The sequence below is a fragment of the Staurois parvus genome, unplaced genomic scaffold (assembly GCF_062004578.1).
Source record: "Staurois parvus isolate SC_StPar_1 unplaced genomic scaffold, SC_StPar_1.0 ptg000321l, whole genome shotgun sequence".
In the NCBI taxonomy this organism is placed as follows: Eukaryota; Metazoa; Chordata; class Amphibia; order Anura; family Ranidae; genus Staurois; species Staurois parvus.
In genome coordinates, this window is record NW_028318117.1 from 10,817,184 (window position 1) to 10,838,337 (window position 21,154).

Genomic DNA, 21,154 nt, shown 5'->3' on the forward strand with positions numbered 1-21,154 from the left:
CAGTTTGAATGCATGGTATTGATATCCAGTGCATATGCTGGCTCCAACACAAAGGATTGATCCTGGGTGGGGTGGCAGCAAATCTACTTTTCTAATAGATCACTGTTATTTCTATTTCATATTTCTGTATATTCATAAAGCTTGTTTGAGGTTCAAGCGTGCCAATTCTATTATTTAGTTTGGAGTTTTATGTTCCATAACATATTACAACCCATTACAACCAATATTTTGTATGAAGTATAGGACGCTGCTCAGACCAACTCAATGCTGCTGGAGTATATTGACGTGTGTGACTGTTACATTATAATTTGCCACATAAAAGCTAAATCAAAATTAGAAAAACATACTGTAATACTAGTATTTCATTATAACTGCTGCACACATAATTACTAATAAATGTATCCTCTACTTCCCCTGTAAAAGTTTATCAGCTTTGTTTCAGATGAACACAGTTACTTATAAGGTTTCCTTTGTCATTGTGCCTGTACCCCAGAGCAGACATAGCTGCGTGTAGCTACAAATTTGACATGCGAGCAGGAGCGGGAGTACGGATATGAACGCAGAGAGTGTTCACGCGGGATGGGTGTCAGCGCCCGTCTGAACAAACCCTAACTCAAGCTTTCTGGGCACACTGCTCCTATACAAGCTAAAGCTGTGTAAACAGGGCTTAACTGTCCTGGTGACCATTGTTACTGAGACAGAATGTGAGAAGAAAGTCAATATTTTTCACCAGAGCAAGAGCTTAGGAGAAATGCTCCAATGGGCACTTGTTCCAGTGACAATTGCCTAATAGGGGAAATCCTCTTAATTTGTAGAGATGTCTTTTCATTTCCTGTTGCATCTCTGCGACAAGAAGTGAGGGGAATGCATGCCATCCAGACACAGACAGCAGAAAATAAAATGCCAGGGGTTTTAAAGTGGTTCTAAAGCCTAAAATCTTCTGTGTCCCAGAATTACCCCACCCCCCTTATACATACATAATCCCAATTTCGATCCAGTGCTGTGCATGAGAGCAGCGGCTCTCTGCTCTCTCCCTGCTCACAGGGTAGATTGATAGACCAATGGCTCCTGCTGCTGTCAATCAGATTATGTGACAAAGGAGAGGGGAGTGGGGCCAAGCCACGCTGTCTGCTTCCAGAGCAAGGCTGCACAAGTGTCCCCATAGAAAGCGGCTTTCTATGGGGCACTTGGCGAGGGGGAAGGAGGGAGCCAGAAGCACCGGAGGGGGACACCAGAAGAGGATCTGGGCTGTTCTGTGCAAAACCATGGCACATAGCAGGTAAGTATGACATAATTATTATTTAAATTAGGAATATTCAAAGCTTTACAATCACTTTAACGCTATACAAGTGGCAAAAAATGCTATATTTACACTATAATTGTTTTTCTAGCTCTTCAGACTGTAAAACTAGAACTTTTTTGTACTCACTTTAAAATGTTTTTCTCTGAATTAATTGATAGACATACATTTTCTCTATTCTTCATAATTGGGTTATACTGCCACCAGCAGGCTTAGGACTGTAGGTACAAAACAAAAGTTTGCCTCTGTGGATTTTGGCTGAACCACCAGAGTGACCTACAAATCCCCATGATCAGAGGCAGCAGAGAGAGAAGGAGCACATGTTAGGTTTGGACTGATTTAAATGTTTAGTGTGAGAGGCAAAACCCTCCTTGCGAAGCACCAAAGAATCAAAGGATGAGCGCAGATACCGCAACCTCTTCCAGACTTCCCTCTAAAACAGCACTGCAGTCCACACAAGGTTTGGTGTTATCTCTCCTAGTGACTTCAAAGCACAGGAGTGATTTCCCACCATGCGCCATGCCAGACATATTGCCCACAACAGTACAAACAGAAAAAATGTAGCAACTTAGCAGAGAGGTAAGAACCGAGCAGGATAAACTCATGCCCCCTCCCCCGCTCCCAGAACCTGTACAACAACCCAGCAGTCATTTAGCAGGAGATATAGAGCTATTTACAGCAGCTGCATGGTAGGCACTTGTAGAGAGTGGCCTCATACTTCCTGAGAAGCTGCAAAAAAAACAGTGAAGCAAGAAAGAGCAAAGTGGCTAAAACCAAAATGGTGCTTCAGCTCCCACAGAGATGTATAGAAACTGCAGCCACCACCCCAAGAGACCCTGCATAAAGAGACGAGGGAGAGTAGTGCTTGGCCATCATGCAGGCCACAGACAAGAACTCCTCCAAAATCCCCCAAATGGGTAACAGCAGTGATAGAAATTACCCCGGAGGGCATAACAGCTAGCATATTCTCCAAACCACCAGAGTGGACCCCCAGAGTGTAACCTCTGAGAGGGTAAACATCATATACCATATACAGGATAAGAGGAGAGAAGAAGACAATGGTGGAGACCCTCTGCTTACCACATCACTGAGGTTCTGAGGATACTGAGGTTCTGCCAGGAGAAAGAGCAAACCACCTCTCATTGCAGCCAGGGTGCTGCTTGCCTGAGAAAACTGTGACGGGAAAGCCCAAGGTTACTGTTCGTAAGTGTACTCAGAAGTGGAAACGCCACAGGATGGTCTTGCCAGGGCTATTACAGTAAATCCCCTAGACTGCAAGGAACCTCATGCATTTATTGGCTGGAACATGTAGTATGTTATAAAAGGTGAATTTATACTTTAAAAAGATTTCCTACCAGGAAAAATAATAGAAACAAGGAACTAAATCGCAGCCCCAGGAATTAGGTCTGAACTGCTTAAAGGGCTAAAACTAAGCTCTTCAAGAAGTGAAGGGGTTTACGCACCAGCAGGAGCCACTCCAAGGGTGAGCCTTTGCTTTGTAACTACTGTGATAAACTACCGTGATACTCCTGCTGGTGGCAGTGTAACCCAATATAAATTGTTTAAATATGTTGTGAAATTGCAACAATTAGGAAAAAATGACAAAACCTGATTCACTTCCCAACTTCTTAGTAAAGAGGCTTCCTGAAAAAGAACTTTCAGGTTTTTTGTAATAACGTTAGTTTGAATCTGTTATAAAAGGGACCCTTGCAACTATTCCCAATCCCCCTCAATAAATGCTTATCCATTACCTTCTCTACATATTTACTGGCCCAGAACATGAATTCGGGTCACGGGATCTGAATTCACAAGCTGCAGGTCAGTAACCCACCAATGAAACCAGAGGATGAACAAGACATCTAGCATTTTCAGAACGGGACTAGTAATGGCAGAACATATATTCTCTCATTACAGGCTCTATTGAATCCTTAATGTTGTTTTCCATTTTCTTCAAAATACTTACATGAGTGCAGCTTGAAAAGTAATTTCACAGTGTAATCATACAGATGGCTGCAGTCTAAGATGACCTGTATGAGAGGAGAGAGGCGGCACTGGCCAGCTGCAGTCACAGACACTGAACGTGACATGTCCAAAGATTTAAAAACTGTAAAGACATGGAAAAAAGTAATTAGATTTTATTACATACATTCTACTTAGCTACATATTCATATGATGCTCTGCTAAACCGAGAATCAGTGGAATTTAATTTCAAAATGAGAGAGCAAACAGAGAAAGCACCAAAGATTTTCTTTAGAATTCCTCACTTAAGTTATTAGTCTAGTTTACTGACAGCAGAGACATTGTAAGTACAGGCTGTGTAATAATCGCCTACGTAAATACTTACAGTACAATGACTCCATATTCCCATACAGGCTCTTGAAGTATCTTTTGCATTAATAGGAAACATTAAAGTGACACATGTCATAACCAGGGGCGGACTGAAAACTCATGGGGCCCCTGGGCAATAGGGGATCATGGGGCCCCTGTGTCCTTGCCCAAACTCAAAAAAGCCTATGAAAAAGGTACCAGGGGCATCTCATGGGGCCCCCTACTGACCCTGGGCCCTCGGGTAGTGCCCGAGTTTCCAAATGGTCAGTCCGCCCCTGGTCATAACTATTGCTATCCCACCCAACAGGACCTGTGTATAGACAATGTTGTTGTAAGTTCCTTATTGCTTTCGTTCTCCTTTAACAGAATATGTAGCACGTAGCTACTTAGTATGGTGAAACATTACATTTGGACCATCTTCCTTTTAATTTCACTATTCTTTCTCCATTCACTGGGGTTATTTTTTTTCTATTGGCTGAGGTCAGCCAACGAAAAAAAAAAAATCCCGGCCAATCAGGAAAGGAGAAATAGGACAGGCTGAACATAGACCAACTTCTGAAGGTAAAATGTCAGTCTTTACACAGTTTTCAAAGCTGCTATCTAGTAATTATTAGAGAGCTATGACAGGAGATGGAGCAATAAAGAGCTCACAACGGTCCCTATTTACCAGAATTGTTATATGGGATATCATGAGTCAATTCAAGTTGTATTGCTTGTCATGCAGACACAGCTGTGAATATTCAATTGTCTTTGTAACTTAAGCAGATACAGTAAATCTAAAGGATCTATGAATGTCAGCTTGCATATTTGCAATTTACTGTATGTTTGTTTTTCTAACCAGCTTTAGCCCTTTTCCTGTATTTTAATAAAGTAAGGCACATTGATAAAGTGCTACAGACAGTTATCATGTTTAGTATGGCAACATAAGCATGCTGAATGTAAATTTTTATAAATTTAGCAAGTTTTTTCCCAGTTTAGCAGGTGCAATCACCTTTTTAACAAGTTGTCATGCCAGATAGCTATGGAATAGTATTTAAATCCGGCTAAAATAGTTAGCAAACAGGCTCCCACAAGTGAGCTTCACAGAAATATCATATAGATTATATTATATATATTTTTTTAACTATGAATCTATGCGATCACACTTCCCCATTGGTAGCAAAAAACTCTGCCACTGAGTCTAATGTATACGTCAAGCACCTACACAGTTATGTAAAATGAGGAAGGGTAATGAATTAGTCCTCATGCATGCTGCAAGCTTAAAAAATGTTTTTTGTCCAACAGGAGTTTTCAGCATCAAAAACATGGTAAAAACCCACATTTTGTGTGGGCGTTAATTCACATTCCCACATCTGGTGTTAATGCATTCTAGTGGACAGAATTCTGGCCATTAGAATGCATTAACGTGGGAGTGCACTTTTCAGAATTTCTTTATGCTCAAAAGGTCCTCTTCTGAATGCACAAGTGATGGGGGGTTTTCTGCCTGTACACTCCCCTGCCACTAAACTCCTGAAAATACAGTGTGCATGGACACATAGGCTAATATGGAGCGGAGTTTACAGGTAGAGGAAAAAAAGCATAAATGCTTGAAACTGCAGCTTTTTTGAGCTGCAGTATGCATGAGGCCTAATATTTATAGAAGCAGCGTGCGGTCATTCAGAGCATATAATTAGCATGAACTAAATCATTATCACAGTTTTAAAAGGCAAAGTGAGCATATTCTAGGTCAGTAAATACAGTCTTATGAAAATTAATATACAGTATATTTGTGTGTGTGTATATAAACTGTGTATACAGTATATTCATTTATATTTATATGAACATAGATGATTACCATAGAGAGCATAAGACAGTTATAAAGTGCAGGGACATGTATGAGTCAAATTCGCAACAAAAAAGACGCAAATGAAGTTGCATGACGCAAAGTCTATGCAACAGTTTTTTCAACCCCTGAGTCTGTAATCCTCAATAGCAAATTTACACAGTTTTGCAAAGATCTGCAAAAAAATTACCATGGGAGTTGAAACAGATTTTTTCAGAATGAAAGTGATTTTTGCTAAAACAGATGCATGATTAAGAAGTGATCAGAGTGAAATTTTATTCTGTCCCAGTACTTTAGAGTGGTAGAGGGAGGAATTTAAAAATGGTACTGCTAAATTATAATTCTGATTCACAATCCCACTTCTTTTGTTTAGCATTATCTTGCAACAAAACTGATACATGTTTTCCTTATGCATCTGTTCAGCTTTATAGTCTATTGCAGAAGTTAACAGCTCTGTTTAAAGGTGTTCCAATAATGTTATGATAAACACATTGGGTTGATGTACTAAAACTGGTGAGTTGAAAATCTGTTGCAGCTTTGCATAGAAACCAATCAGCTTCCAGGTTTTATTGCCAAAGCTTAAAGTGGTTCTAAAGCCTTAAGGCTTTTCACCATAATGCATTCTATGCATTAAGGTTAAAAACCTTCTGTGCTGCAGGATCGCCTCCAACCCCCCTTATACTTTCCTGAGTCCGATCCGATCCAGCGATGTGCACAAGAGCAGCAGCTCTCGCTGCTGTCTACCTCCTCCCTGGCAGATTGATAGCAGCAGGAGCCAATGGCTCCCACTGCTGTCAATCAAATGATGTGCAGAGCCAGCAGGTGGCAGGGCCAAGCTGCCCGCTTTGTGTCAATGGACAAAGACAGGGTTGCTCGGGAGTGAGCCTGCATGGGTGCACCCATGTAAAGTGGCTTTCCATGGGAACACCTGCCGAAGAGGAGGAGCCTGAAGCGCCAGCGGGGGATCCAAGAAGCGACGGATATGGACTGCTCTGTGCAATACCACTGCACAGAGCAGGTAAGTATACCATGTTTGTTATTTTAGTAAAAAAAAAAAACAAAGGTTTAATGTCGCTTTAATTGAACAAGCTAAAGTCAGAAGCTGACTGGCTACCATGCACAGCAGCACAAGATTCTGAGTGCTTCAGTTTTAGTAAATCTCCCCCAATGTAATGTAAAGATAATGTAAAGGCAGTGGAGGTAGTTGATGTATTCCATTTACTATATGAGGATGGTTTTAGAGCATTTTAAATGTGACACATTTAAGACCTATCTTAGACCCAGACTGATAAAATGTTATCAAGGCAGCATCAGTAGGTTAGGTCGTGGCACAGTGATATTGCACTCTAAGGGTAACCAAGTTCTCATTATACCATATAACCATATATAAGGGGATTCTACTTTATGAAACAAGGACTTCAGCTTTAAAGAGAGGTTCCACCAAAAGTTATGTTTTTGTGGCAGGTGAAGCTTGATGTGGATATCCAATAGAAAGATTATTCTCCCATTATTTGACTATTTCTAATGATGTTCTAGTTGAAAGTTTTAGCTGTTCCTGCCCACCTTAGCATGTTCAAGCTACTCCTAATGCATTCTACTTAAGCAAAACTAAATTCTATCTTAGCACCACAAACTGAAAATGCTAATTAATTAATTTTCAATATTTAAAGCAAACTCACCCATCCATTAATTTCTCCTTGTTTTATTTTGTTTTTAAAAATCACTTCCCCCCCCCTCCCCCTCTTCCTTAGCATTTCTGGCCATGGCCAACTTAAGAAAATACAATTGATTCATGTAGCATTTACTTCCTGGAATCCATCATCTGCCCTTAGCTCAGGCATGCAGGCAGGAGGGCGTGCTTAGAATTAAGCCACTCCACTCCTCCTGCAGATGACAGAAAAAAAATGTCCATGAAGACTCCTGGGATGTATGACATCATTTTGTGTATGTATGAATGTGAGTTAGGGACCTTAGACTGTACACCCCTTGAGGGTTAGGGACTGATGTGAATATTCAATATATATGTGTAAAGCGCTGTGTACATTGACGGCGCTATACAAGTACCTGAAAAAAATAAATACATTTTGACATAGGCCAGATACCAGGAAGCAACTGAAGGATGTAAAAAGGTAAAACAATCAAATAAAATATATCTTCCTATCTTATTAATAATGGTAGCAGCATATGGATTACACACTGTTAATAGTGACTTAAAATTTGTTCCACTTCAACATAAAATAAATCAAAATGAGAATTCTCTAATAATGGCCACAGCAAGTGACCTAAGAATTGAGGTGCAGAAATCTCACCAATATAGTCTCCAAGAAATGTAAAAAGATGGTCAAGTGGTTTATCTCTCTAGTGTCAACTAAGAACTGAATTATCAGCTTCATGTGGACTAATTCTTTAAGAAAAAAAAAAAAAATATATATATATATATATATATATATTTGGTCTGCAAACAAAGCGCCACAGTATACAGCTCCCACCACAATGGATGTAGTATCTGGCATATGGGGCAGAAAAGTGTGACATTACATGTAACTACACACCTTATAAAAATGATGCTGGGCTGTTAGGTAACAGTACACAGTAAGGTGCAACTTCCTTGCTCACTGCTGCAAATAATAATTTCCATGTCACAATAAGATACTCTAGAAGTCAGAGGAAGGAAATGGCTTGGCTTTAGTAATATAGTGAGTACAAGTTCCCTATTCTGATAGCTGCTGTCCGAACCCTTAGAGGCACACTCATTGGAATACAAGACATTGTTATTCTCAGCCTCTAAAACGCAGTGATGTTTGCCAAAATTTCTGAATCCTTAGCCAACCTCCACTGCTAAGCATACACTAATACTGTAAGCCTGCTAACGATACTAAATATCTACCAAATGTAATTGGATTCACACTCCAGAGCCAAGTGGTCCTTCTGAGCATTAGTAACTAAACATTAAAGAGGATCTCTGCCTTAAAAAGTGAAGAATCTGTATGGGAAACTATCAATTTTTGTTGGTTTTCTGACTCAATGAATCCTAATATGTGGCTCCCACCACCTTGACATATTAAGCTTCTGTTCCATCCTGTCAATGTGTCAGGGAAGAGTGGATTCTGTGCAATTTGGCAGCGCCAGTATGCCTGTTAGTGACACATCTGCTAATATCTGATGTTATTTCAGCTGTCAGGGCTTTAAAATAAGCAGGCGGTTATTGTGGTGCTATCAATGTATAATGAGTTAAATTCTGAAACGGCAAGCGACTAACTAAATATTTGATCATATTCATAATGCATATTTGTTGGTGAAATTTATCCACGTGTTGGCCCAAACAAGACATATTCCCCAACATCAGGACAGTCTTATTCTTTCTTGAAATAAACACAGTGGCTCCCATTTCTGATTTCCTTTTAAAAATGATGGATACCTGGTTGTCTCTAGTTTAAATACCTCAAGTCAATAACAATTTTACTGACAACCAACTTGATCTTATCCTGTGCTTGGCCCATAAAGCCTCCATTTCCAATAAAACCCAAGAGTTTGGCTACAAATTAATAACTAGGTGGTATAGATCCCCGGACTTAATAAGTAAAATGTACTTTCACATCTCCTTCTTATGCTGGCATTGCAACATAGATTTGGGCACTCTCTTGCATATTGTTTGGGGATGTCCTCACCTTAAGTCTTTCTGGTTGATGGTCTAGACACTAAAAGGCAGATTTACTAACACTGGAGCACTCAGAATCTGGTGCAGCTGTGCATGGTAGCCAATCAGCTTCTAACTTCAGCTTGTTCAATTAAACTTTGACAATAAAACCTGGATGCTGATTGGTTTACATGCAGAGCTGCACCCGATTCTTCACTCTCCAGTTTTAGTAAATCTCCCCCCTAGTTACAAACTCATGGAAGTCCATATTGAGAATGTTCTTCTAGCATTTCTATTACAGCCTACTCCCGTTACACTACAAAAACTCATTAATAATTCACTTCATAAATGCTGTCAAACCCTGTATTCCAATCGTGTGAAAGCAGACCTCCCCACCTACGATAGCACACTGATTTGCTTGAATCAACAATACTATGGATATGGAAGATCTAACTGCCTCGCCCTATCATAGGGAGCAGAAAATGTTGAAAGACTTGGTACTATTGATACAAATCCTGCTCTACAACAGAGTATGGTTCTTACCTTCCGCAGGATCTACCATGAATCGGCCTCCCTTTTCTCCTTTGCTTTCTGCTGCAGATTGGCCACTGGTGCTTCCCCATACATTACCATTTTCCAATGAGAGAACAACAAATATTGTACACCTAGTCCTCACCCCTTCCCCTTCTGGCTGCAAGCTATGGTCCAGATATATATGTAAAAAAATATATCTCTGGTCAATGACCTGGCACAAGCATGAGGGAGATGAAGTCAAAGCAAATTTAGAACTCCTTAATTGCATACTTGTTTTGTGTCAGTGATCTAAAAAGGTATTGAAAACACTGCATAAACATGGAAGCCAGTCATCTAACAATTTTAGAAGAAGAGTTCAGCAGTGGCAGTTAACGTGATCCTTCAGTAAAGGTTTTCTTTAAACCCAGGACTCTGTAACAAGTGCCATATTCATGACACAGCAAATGCTACATTCGCCAGCAACAGCCATGATTTCAGCATACATGGACATGGTACTGATGTATGAACATTAGATTTCTGCATACAAAACGCGAGAGTGAGCTATATAGTGGGTGTTGTACATATGGACTTGCATATATGCACGTATTTGCGGCTATATGCACATATTTATAGGTACATGCATAAAATACTGTCCAGCAACACAGGTTTTTGTATTTTTTTATCTTTTAATCTATACAAAGTGCAAGCTTATAACTTTGTGGTACAGGCCCATTAAAAACAATGGACTGAAAGCGTGTGTGTGTGTGTGTGTGTGTAAGAGCCCTAACAGTAGTCTCATCAAGTCATATCATTTATTGTTGAGCGAGTCCATATTTGCTAATCAACCACCATAACATAAATGAAGATTCAGTAATTTGAATTTGTCTGGTTTAACATCTTCCTCCAGAAAATTGTATGCATCATGTGTGTAATGACAATAAAAGTGGGAACATATCCATTTGAATTCAAACAAAGGAGTCTGGATTCACCTGACAGCTCAATGCTTATCAAATTTTAGTATCGTGGTGGTGGGAACTTATAGCTGCCATCATCCCTAAAATCTGATACAAAAAATAATTTGTTTCCCCTTATAGATGGGACTTTTAAGGCAGCACATATCAATGAGCCAAAACAACAAAAATTTAAAATAGAAAAAGATTTATTTATACATAGTCAAATAAAAAGAGCAGTACTGCTGACAATTCAGCAGTCATAATTACATGAAGTTGCATACATGGAGTTACATAGGATTGATTAAATAGATGAACATACGACGCATTTTGAGATTGAGACCTCTCCACTTCAGGGATGGAAAAAGTGACTATAAATATGTTACGTATCTTCAAACTTTGATATGACCACATATGTATTTCAAAATCAAAGTTAATACACAAATGCTGAAAGCTGCTGTTGAGAAATTATCATCTGGATACATCCACATCAGCCAATGCCACTGGGGTCACCATAAGGAGTCAAGGATGGAAATCTCACCAAGAATTAAAAGTGAAAATTATCTCAAAGGTCTAAGAAGAACACACATGGACCCATTAGGTCCAATTAATAGATGGAGGTTTGTTATAAGGTGACTGGAGTATAAAGGATGAAGGGGCTCACTGCATATATAATGGTTGGAAAGGGAATGGCTGCGGTATTAACTTCAAAGCCAAAAGGAGCCATGAAGGTCTTTCCCAGATATTATACAAGAAAGGGCTGTGTGGTGTGTCCAACCTTTCCAACCATTATATGTGCATAAAGCCCATTCATCATATATACTCCAGTCACCTTACAACAAACCTCCATTTATTGATTGGACCTAATGGGTCCATGTGTATTCTTCCTAGACCTTTGAGATAATTTTCACATCAAGTATTGCGCTTTAATTATTGGTGAAGTTTCTGTCCTTATGGTAAAGGTAATGCATTTGTGCATTACCTTTGATTTTAAAATATTTATGTGGTCATATCAAACAAGTTTGAACATATGAAACATATTTACAGTCATTTTTTGCATCCCTGAAGAAAAGAAGTCTCAATCATGAAACACATCAGATGTTTGACTATTTGATCAATCCTATGTAACTCTGTATGTATGCCCGTTCATGTACTTATGACCGCTGTATTGTCAGCAGAACTGCTCTTTTTAATTGACTATGTATAGATAAATCTTTTTTGATTTTAAATCATTGTTTTTGTTGTTTTGGCTCACTGATCTGCACTGCCTTAAAAGTCCCAACTATAACAGGAAACAAATTCTTTTCTGTATCAATGCTTATCAAAAGGAGTGCTGTGAAAGCTGTGCTTTACAAAATACTAGGAGCCTAAAGCTGTTATTTTTTACAGTGCATAAACACACAACACAGTAAAACTCAAAGTCACATTTGTACCTATGCTGATGTTATTCTCTGAGGACACCGCACAGCACACTGTTCTTGGGGAAGGGTTGGGATAGTGCAGAAAGGATAAACAATCACTATAATTTACATAAAATTAAGCCAAGGCCCGGAGTATTCATTCAATGTATAAACATACATGTTTGGCTTTACTTAAAGGTCTTTACGGAAGCTGACCATAGATGAATAGAATTTTTATAGAAAATTCTTACGAAAATTTGTAGTACGAAAATTCTCAGAACAGTCTAATATCATTTTGGAATGAATGGACTTTACCAAACAAAAACCAAATACCCAGTTAGAAAATCGTTCATCTGAGAAAAACTTTCCATCCTGTTCCTTTGAATTTTCTTATCATTGGGGTAGAATATACTAAAACTGGAGCACTCAGAATCTCCTTCTTGTTCAGTGAAGCTTTGGCAGTAAAACCTGAAAGCTGATTCATTTCTATGCAGATCGGCACCAGATTTTGCATTCTCCAGTTTTAGTAAATAACCCCCCGTTGCAGTAAAAAAATGAATGTCCATTTGATTCAATAATGATTAGAAAAATGAAGGAACTTTCTTAGAACATTCTTCTCCTAAAAATTCTTGTTCACAATTCTACCCATCTAGGTTCAGCTTAAGAAATACCTACTTTAATGGTCCTATCAGGTTCTAATGTGAATGGCTAGACGCAGACTGTAGCACATCTTAAGGCTGCAAAACACGGCTCAACAAAAGCTGATTGTCCAATCGACTTTTTTGTCAACAGAATCAAGTGAAAAATTGTAAGTTGAACAGCAACTAAATTCCATCAGATGCAGGCAGTGGTGTATTTTGGGTTTGTGCTGCCCTAGGCAAGACTGCAAACTCATTTAAATAGAAGCCATTGGTGGCAGAGTGATGAATTGGGGAAAACAGTGTAAGGTATTCCATGATCACAAAGGTGGGGGGAGGACAATGATGCAATCCAGGGCCCCTGGGGGACTTGCACCACCATGGTCTCCAGGAACTAAAGTGCAAGCAGTTCCACTGTGAACCCCTGAGATTTAAGGATGTGCCACCCCCCCCCCCCAAATTGAAGTCTACAAGTGCTAGCATGAATCCCTGAGTTTTAAAGATGTGACCCCTTAGATCTCATGGGTTTGTGCTAGGATCTGTAGTTCTTCACTAGTTGGGAGGGTATCACTTCCTCAGTTCTAAGGGGTTCATGCTGGGACCTATAGTCCTTCACTTTAGGGGGGTCACAACCCCAAAAGTGAAGGACTACAAGTCCCAGCATGAACCCCTGGGATCTAAGGATGTGGCTCCCTCCTCCCATCCCTCCAAGGGTGTCATTTGTCCTCTGCTGTCAGCTCATCTGCCGTCCTCTCTGTAGAGGTCTCTGCCTGGCTCCCTCTGTCATGACACAAATGGTTCCATCCCTGGTACCTGGCCTCACCTCAGAGTCTCAGAATTGAGACTCAAATCCAGTTCTCTTCCCTCTGAGCAAAACCACCGCAGATGCTGAAGGAGGTGGGTGGAGCTAAACACTAGGAGCGGAGGAGGAGGAAGTAAAATGTTCCTCCACTCTGAATGCTGGGCCTTGGCTTCGCTCTGCATTAGGTGATGTGACATCACTGGTTGCTAGATGCCAGGCAGTCCTAGAAACCAGGGGGCAGTAGCGCTAGCAGTGGAACAAACGAAAATGGGTCTTGGCCAGCCGGGACACTTATACTGGATTACTGTTTGTGAGTAAAGCAGCATTTTCCCTTCTGCCTGGGGCGGCGCCACTCCCCTTTAAAATGTCACCCTAGGCAAATGCCTTGTTTGCCTCAAGGTAGATAACGCCCCTGGATGCACACACTATTTGCATATTTTGACAGTCTTCATAAAGGACAGTGACAATGCGTAACAATACAACCTCCACCTTGTCCAATCAGAAAACACTTTACATTCATTGAGAAAATGTGAAGTGGTCCCTGAATAGTGCCCATGCCATTCACTAAGCAGCAGGGAAGCTCTCCAGAAAAATAAAACATTTGGCACATTCTAATCCTGCTCCATGCATTCTACAAGTAAAAAGACTGTTTAGACTGGAGTTCCACTTTAATGTCATATAACCTATCTGGTGGTACACCATCTTCTAACAGCAATGCTTTTGGCATTACATAAATATAATACTTATGCACAACACATTCCCTATAGGGCAGTACAGTGGCTAAGTGGTTAGTGCTTTGGCCTGGTAGCACAAGGGTTGTCAGCTTGAATCCCAATCACAGTACTACCTGCCTTGCGTTTGCATATTTTCTCTGTGCCTGCAAGTGTTTCCTCCCACACTCCAAAGACATACTGGTAAGTAAATTGGCCCTAGTGTGTGTGAATGTGAGTTTTCTAGATTGTAAGCTCTAATGAGCAGGGCCCTCTGTTTCCTCTTGTTCTAAATTGTATTGTAACTGTAATGTCTACCTTTATTTTGTAAAGCGTTGTACAAACTGTTGGCGCTATATAAATCCTGTATTATAATAATAGCTAGGGGCCCTATATTGTGCGCAGGGACTGATGTGAATGTACAATATATATGTAAAGCGCTGTCTAAATTGTTGGCAACATATAAGTATCTGTAATAAAATAATTTGACCTTTAAGCAAAAATAGTCTTAAAGGTTAATTTTCTTCAATATAATACTTCTGTTCTCAAGTGCAGGTTGTGGAGTAAACAAAGTGCTTGAAAAATGTACCAAAGGCAATTACAGTGACACAGCCATTGAAATGTCACCAGATCACTAAGGGAAATGAAATTATGTGACCTTATATGGAACCAACTACTTCTGTGACGTCAGCGCTATTTCTGTGAAGTGAACTCTATTTCTGTGGTGTAAAATTCCATTTCTGTAGCTCAGACTATGCTTATGAATCAGAACACAAACTATATCAGCTAACGTTTGTCTTTAATAAAAGTCACTGCACTTTTAAAGTGGTTCTAAAGGCAGAATTACTTACCTGAGCCTGAGTTTTCAATTCAGCTCTGTACCCAAGAGCAGCAGCTCTCTCGGCTCTCCCTCTCCTTATTATACAGATAGGCAGCAGGGGGAGCCATTGGTGCCTGCTGCTTTTAATCACAGTCAGGAAGGAATGGGGCACCGGGCCGAGCCGTGCTCTCTGTGACTTATGGTTACACGCATCCAGCTCGGGAGCAAGCACACATGAGTGCCCCATAACAGTGGCTTGCAATGGGGGCACACAGCTGGGTGGAGAAGCCAGAAGTGCCGGCAGAGGACCTGAGGAGAGGAGTATCGGGGCTGCTCTGTGCAAAACCATTGCACAGAGCAGGGAAGTATAACATGTTTGTTATTTTTTAAAAATAAAAATATATCCTTTAGAATCACTTTACAGCCTTTAGCTTTGACAGGGAAGGGGGTGTAAGAGCTCTACAGAAAGACCACTGCTTCCACCCAAAAAGCAAAAGGTCCTGCTCTGCTGCACAGTGGCAGGAAGAAGGCTATTCTACTGATTCTGTGCTTAGCTTCTAAAAAATATAAAAAGAAAGACTCTGAACACTTTTTGTTTTGAAACATAATGCATTTGGCGGATTTAGAAACTGAACATTCAGTTTATAAACATCCACTCAACCAGTTCTGGTTTCCAGTTCTGTGACCAGCAATATATGTGACAGCTGAGAAAAATTTGGATGCAATCGGCATGATTACTGATCATATCATCATTATGGCAGCCTATTATAGTGAAAACATGGCCTTGTTTACAAACAATTAAAAAAGGTTTACAAATGTATTATAAGTTATTAAGAGTTTAAATTGCATTTTTTTCACATTTTTGTTAATCTGTCCGCTTAAAAAAAAATTAAGAAAAAAATAAAAATAAAAGACTTAAAAAAAATCCAACAGTTTGAACGCTTTTTAAAGGTAGCTAATTATTAACAGAGTTCTAATTAACCAATGGCAGTGAGTCAGTCAACAGTAAACATGCTCGGGACAGAAATAGATCTATACCCAGATAAAAAGGTAAAAAACAAACAAATATATATATATATATTCAACTCAAATATATTTAACTCTTCGGGGAAGGCTGTCCACAAAGTTTAGGAGTGTGTCTATGGCAGCAATGGGCAAACTACGGCCCGCGGGCCGTATACGGCCCGGGGGACCTTTTAATCCGGCCCGCGGAGCTAGGCTCCCGCTAGGCTCCTCTCACAGTCCGCCCTGAAGACCGGTGTAGCATGAAAATCTGTCTCCTATGAGGATCTGTCCCCCTCGACGTATCTGCGCATGTGCCGGAGAACGCCGATCGGCTGCTAATGCCTGAAACTGGCACATGCACAGATACGTCGAGGGGGACAGATCCTCATAGGAGACAGATTTTCATGCTACACCGGAACGGCGCGGGAACACGGCGAGAGGAACGCGTGGAGCAAAGGTAAGTGAATTGACACAGGGGGGACTTAATATGGGGGATGAATTACTATAGGGGGATGAATTACTATATGGGGGACTTGGGGACTTAATATGGGGAATGAATTACTATATGGGGGATGAATTACTATATGGGGGATGAATTACTATGGGGGATGAATTACTATATGGGGGATGAATTACTATAGGGGGGATGAATTACTATAGGGGGGATGAATTACTATGGGGGATGAATTAATATGGGGGATGAATTACTATAGGGGGGATGAATTACTATGGGGGGATGAATTACTATGGGGGGATGAATTACTATATGGGGGATGAATTACTATATGGGGGATGAATTACTATATGGGGGAATAATTACTATGCTTACTATGGGGGAATATTACTATACTTACTATGGATGACACATACACATCATTCATCTACTCTTGGTCCGGCCCCCGGGTCCAATATATGAACCCATTGCGGCCCTCAAGTCAAAAAGTTTGCCCACCCCTGGTCTATGGGGATGTTTGACCATTCTGCCAGAAGTGCATATGTGAGGTCAGGCACTGATGTCAGACAAGAAGGCCTGGCTCACAGTCTCCACTCTAATTCATCCCAAAGGTGTTCTAATGGGTTGAAGTCAGGACTCTGTGCAGGGCAGTCAAGTTCCTCCATTCCACACTTGCTCATCTATGTCTATATGGACCTTGCTTTGTGTACTGGTGCACAGCGGTGTTGGAAAAGGAAGTGGCCATCCCCTAACTGTTCCCACAAAGTGGGAGCATAAAATTGTCCAAAATGTCCTGGTATGCTGATTCCTTAAGAGTTCTCTTCACTGGAACTAAGGGGCCAAGCCAAATCCCTGCAAAACAACCCCACACCATAATCCCCTTCCACCAAACTTTACACTTGGCACAATGCAGTCAGGCATGTACCGTTCTCCTGGCAACCGCCAAACCCGGACATGTCCATCAGATTGCCAGACAGAGATGCATGATTAGTCACTCCAGAGAACACATCTCCACTGTTCTAGAGTCCAGTGGCAGCGTGCTTTACAACACTACATTTGACGCTTTGCATTGCACTTGGTGATGTAAGGCTTGGATGCAGCTGTTTGGCCATGGAAATCCATTCCATGAAGCTCTCTATGCACTGTTGTTGTGCTAATCTGAAGGGCACACGAAGTTTGGAGGTCTTTAGCTATTGACTCTGCAGACAGTTGGCCACTTCTGCGCACTGTGTGCTTCAGCATGCATGGACCCCGCTCTGTCATTTTATGCTGCCTACCACTTCATGGCTGAGTTGCAGTTGTGCCCAGTTGCTTTCACTTTGTTTTATTGCCACAGTTGACCGTGGAAAATTTAGCAGCAAGGAAATTTCATGGATAGACTTATTGCACAGGTGACAACTTATCACAGTACCACGCCTGAATTCACTCCTGAGAGCGACCCATTTTTTCACAAATGTTTGAAGAGGCAGTCTGCATGCCTAGGTGCTTGATTTTATACACCTGTGGCCATGGAGGTGATTGGAACACCTGAATCCAATTTTTTTTTTATATCAATGATACTTTTGGAAATATAGTATATATATATATATATATATATATATATATTGCAGACTTGATTAACCATTTTTTTCTGCTTATTATTATTATTATTATTATTAATAATAATAATGTATGGGATTTATATAGCACTAACAGTTTACATGCTGCTTTACAATTTAAAGGGGAACAGTACAATTACAATACAGTTCAATGCAGAAGGAATAGGAAGGCCCTGCTCATGAAGCTTACAATCTAAAGGAATGGGGAGGGGGTACCAAAGGTGATAGCTGGAGGGGATGATCTGGTGGAAGTGATTTAGCCAGTGATTGTATGTGGGGCCTGAAGGAGAGATCAGAGTCTAGGATTACACCTAGGGGTAGGGACCAATTATTGTGCTGTTGATCTTAATGGTAAAGTCATGAGTAGGGGATCATGAGTGAGGAAGGAGGAAATATCCTCCTTCTAAAACAAGCTCAGTTTTAGAAAGAGTGAGTTGGAGGAAGTGGTGTGACATGCATACTGATATGTCGCTCTGTAGATACGTGAAGAGATTGAGGATGTGAGCTAAGGAGTAGAGAGATAGATCTGGGTGTCATCAGCACAGAGGTGGTATTGGAAGTCATGGGAGGTTGTCAGATGGCTCAGGGAAGAGGTGTAGAAAGGAAAAAAAGAGGGTCCTAAGGACTGAGCCTTGAGGTACCCCAACAGAAAGAGGAAGAGGAATGAAAGAGTTGGTGTTGTATGTGACGCTGAAAGTGCACTGAGATAAGTAAGAGGAGAACCAGGAAAGACTAGTCATGGAGACCAAGGGATTGGAGTTTACAGAGGAGATGTGGTTGGTCGACTGTGTCAAATGTAGAGGAAAGGTCTAAGAGTTTGAGTATGGAGTAATGGCCATTGGTTTTAGCAGTTAGTAGGTCATTAGTGAAGTAGGTGGATGCCATGTCCTTAACAATCATGACTCATCTATTTGACAGCAGAATGTAAACAAAAGAATTGCCAGCATTAAAAAAAAATGTTTAAAAACAGCGTGGGGTCTCTTCTCCCATCCATACTAGGCCCTTTCAGGTCTGGTAGGGGAATTTGAAAGGACCTCCATGCTGTTTTTTTAATACCAGCAATTCTTTTCCTTACATTCTACTGGAAGGGGGAATCCAGCTGACAGCAGATGAGCTCCTTAACAACCAGTTATTCACAGACTGTTAGGCGTTAAAATGCCACTCGCTTTAACTACTAAAATACCACACCACTTCATACAATAGCTCATGCAGTATTTTAATAGCATTTCTTTTTACCGAATTACAAAACATTTTTTGAAAAAACGCTAAGAGGTATTTTACTACAATTCATAAAGCTGTAGATATTACTTTTTGATTTGCACCCTATGTTTCTATATTAATGCTGCTAAATATGGCTGTATCAATGCATTAATGACCTCTGGTCACAAAAGAGTTAAGGTCTGTTAACTAAATATTATAATATTCAAGGCCAAATGCAAACTGGACCCTTGCTTCTTACGAATTCATTAAGTGACACCTTCCACTAGACTATGCCCTGGAAAGGAAAATGTGTCTTTTCCCACTGAGCTAATTCCCACTATCACAGCTATAGCTTTCTGTTTATTAAGAGAACTACAATGGGCTTTTTGTTGCAAAGAGCTGAAAGTTTTTTTTTTAGTGTTATGCAGGTGCGTTGTCTTGTGTCATTGTGCATTTCCTTTGTGCATTGACGTGTTTTGACATAATAAAAATTTGGAGTAGATGATGTTAACAGTCACTGACAAAGACACTAAAACACAGAAAAAATGGACAGGTTAAAATGTTCAAAATGCACTGCACTTCAGCGCATGGTTTATTATGGGGAAGTTGGGGAAACACAATATATATTTATGCAGTGCATAAATGTACTTGCATTAGTGTGCATTGTGTCACATTGCATTAAGGCAGTCCGATGCAGAAAAATCTTTTGCCGCACTGCAACATACTATGGTGCATTGCCATGTGTTGCAACACGTGCATTGCCTTATTGCATTGGGGTGCTTTTCAAAATGAATGGCAACGCAAGAAGACAATGCATGTAATGTGCACTGTGGTAATGTGCATGTTGCCAAACTACTTACTGTAGATGTAAAATAGCTGCAAGTGCTGACAAGTGTGTTCTGGCAAGGAAAGGAGGGGGTGTCAGGGGCCCCCCTATCAGGACACAGGAGAGCAGTACTATGCTGTACTAACATTGCTGCACTGCGGCCTTCGACACAGTCGACCACCCCCTCCTCCTCAAAAAACTACACTCCCTCGGCCTCAGAGATTCTGCTCTCTCCTGGCTCTCATCCTACCTGTCACAACGCTCCTTCAGCGTTACCTATAATGCTACCACCTCCCCCTCACTCCCCCTCTCTGTTGGGGTCCCTCAAGGCTCTGTCCTTGGGCCCCTTCTCTTCTCCACTAATACCTCCTCCCTTGGCCAACTCATACACTCTCACGGCTTCAACTACCACCTCTATGCCGACGACACACAAATCTATCTCTCAACCCCCCACCTCACCCCCTTGGTCTCAGCCCGAATCACACACCTACTGAGCGACATATCAGACTGGATGTCGCTCCACTTCCTTAAATTGAACCTCTCCAAAACCGAGTTTCTTGTCTTCCCCCCAGCCCGGACACCGCCCCCCATTGATTTCTCCGTCACATCCAACAACGCTACCATCAAACCCGCCCTGCAGGCCAGAGTACTGGGTGTCATTCTGGACTCCAACCTATCCTTCCAGCCCCAAGTCCAATCTTTAACAAACTCGTGCAGACTCCACCTCCGCAACATCGCCAAAATCTGCACGTTCCTAACCCCAGAAACCACTAAACAGCTCATCCACTCCCTCATCATATCACGACTCGACTACTGCAACTCCCTCCTCACTGGCCTGCCTCGCCGCTGGCTATCCCCGCTTCAGTCGATCCTGAATACGGCTGCCAGACTCATTCACCTTTCCAACCGCTCTGTCTCCGCCACCCCCCTCTGCCAATCCCTCCACTGGCTTCCGATTGCGCAACGGATCAAATTCAAAATCCTAACGCTGACGTACAAAGCTGTCCACCATACTGCCCCGAACTACATCACTGACCTAATATCCAAGTACCGCCCAGCACGCACACTCCGCTCCTCACAAGACCTCCTTCTCTCTAGTTCCCTGGTCTCCTCCTCCCATGCCCGCCTCCAGGACTTCTCCAGGGTGTCAC

General features: G+C 41.2%; 1 protein-coding gene across 1 annotated transcript in view; it reads right to left on the reverse strand.

Moving 5' to 3' along the window:
• HIP1 (huntingtin interacting protein 1) overlaps positions 1 to 21,154 on the reverse strand; it is a 158,336-nt gene that overhangs the window by 50,657 nt on the left and 86,525 nt on the right. The window contains 1 exon segment of the mRNA XM_089683803.1: positions 3,264 to 3,404. Within this exon segment, the coding sequence (XP_089539929.1) occupies positions 3,264 to 3,404 (141 nt within the window).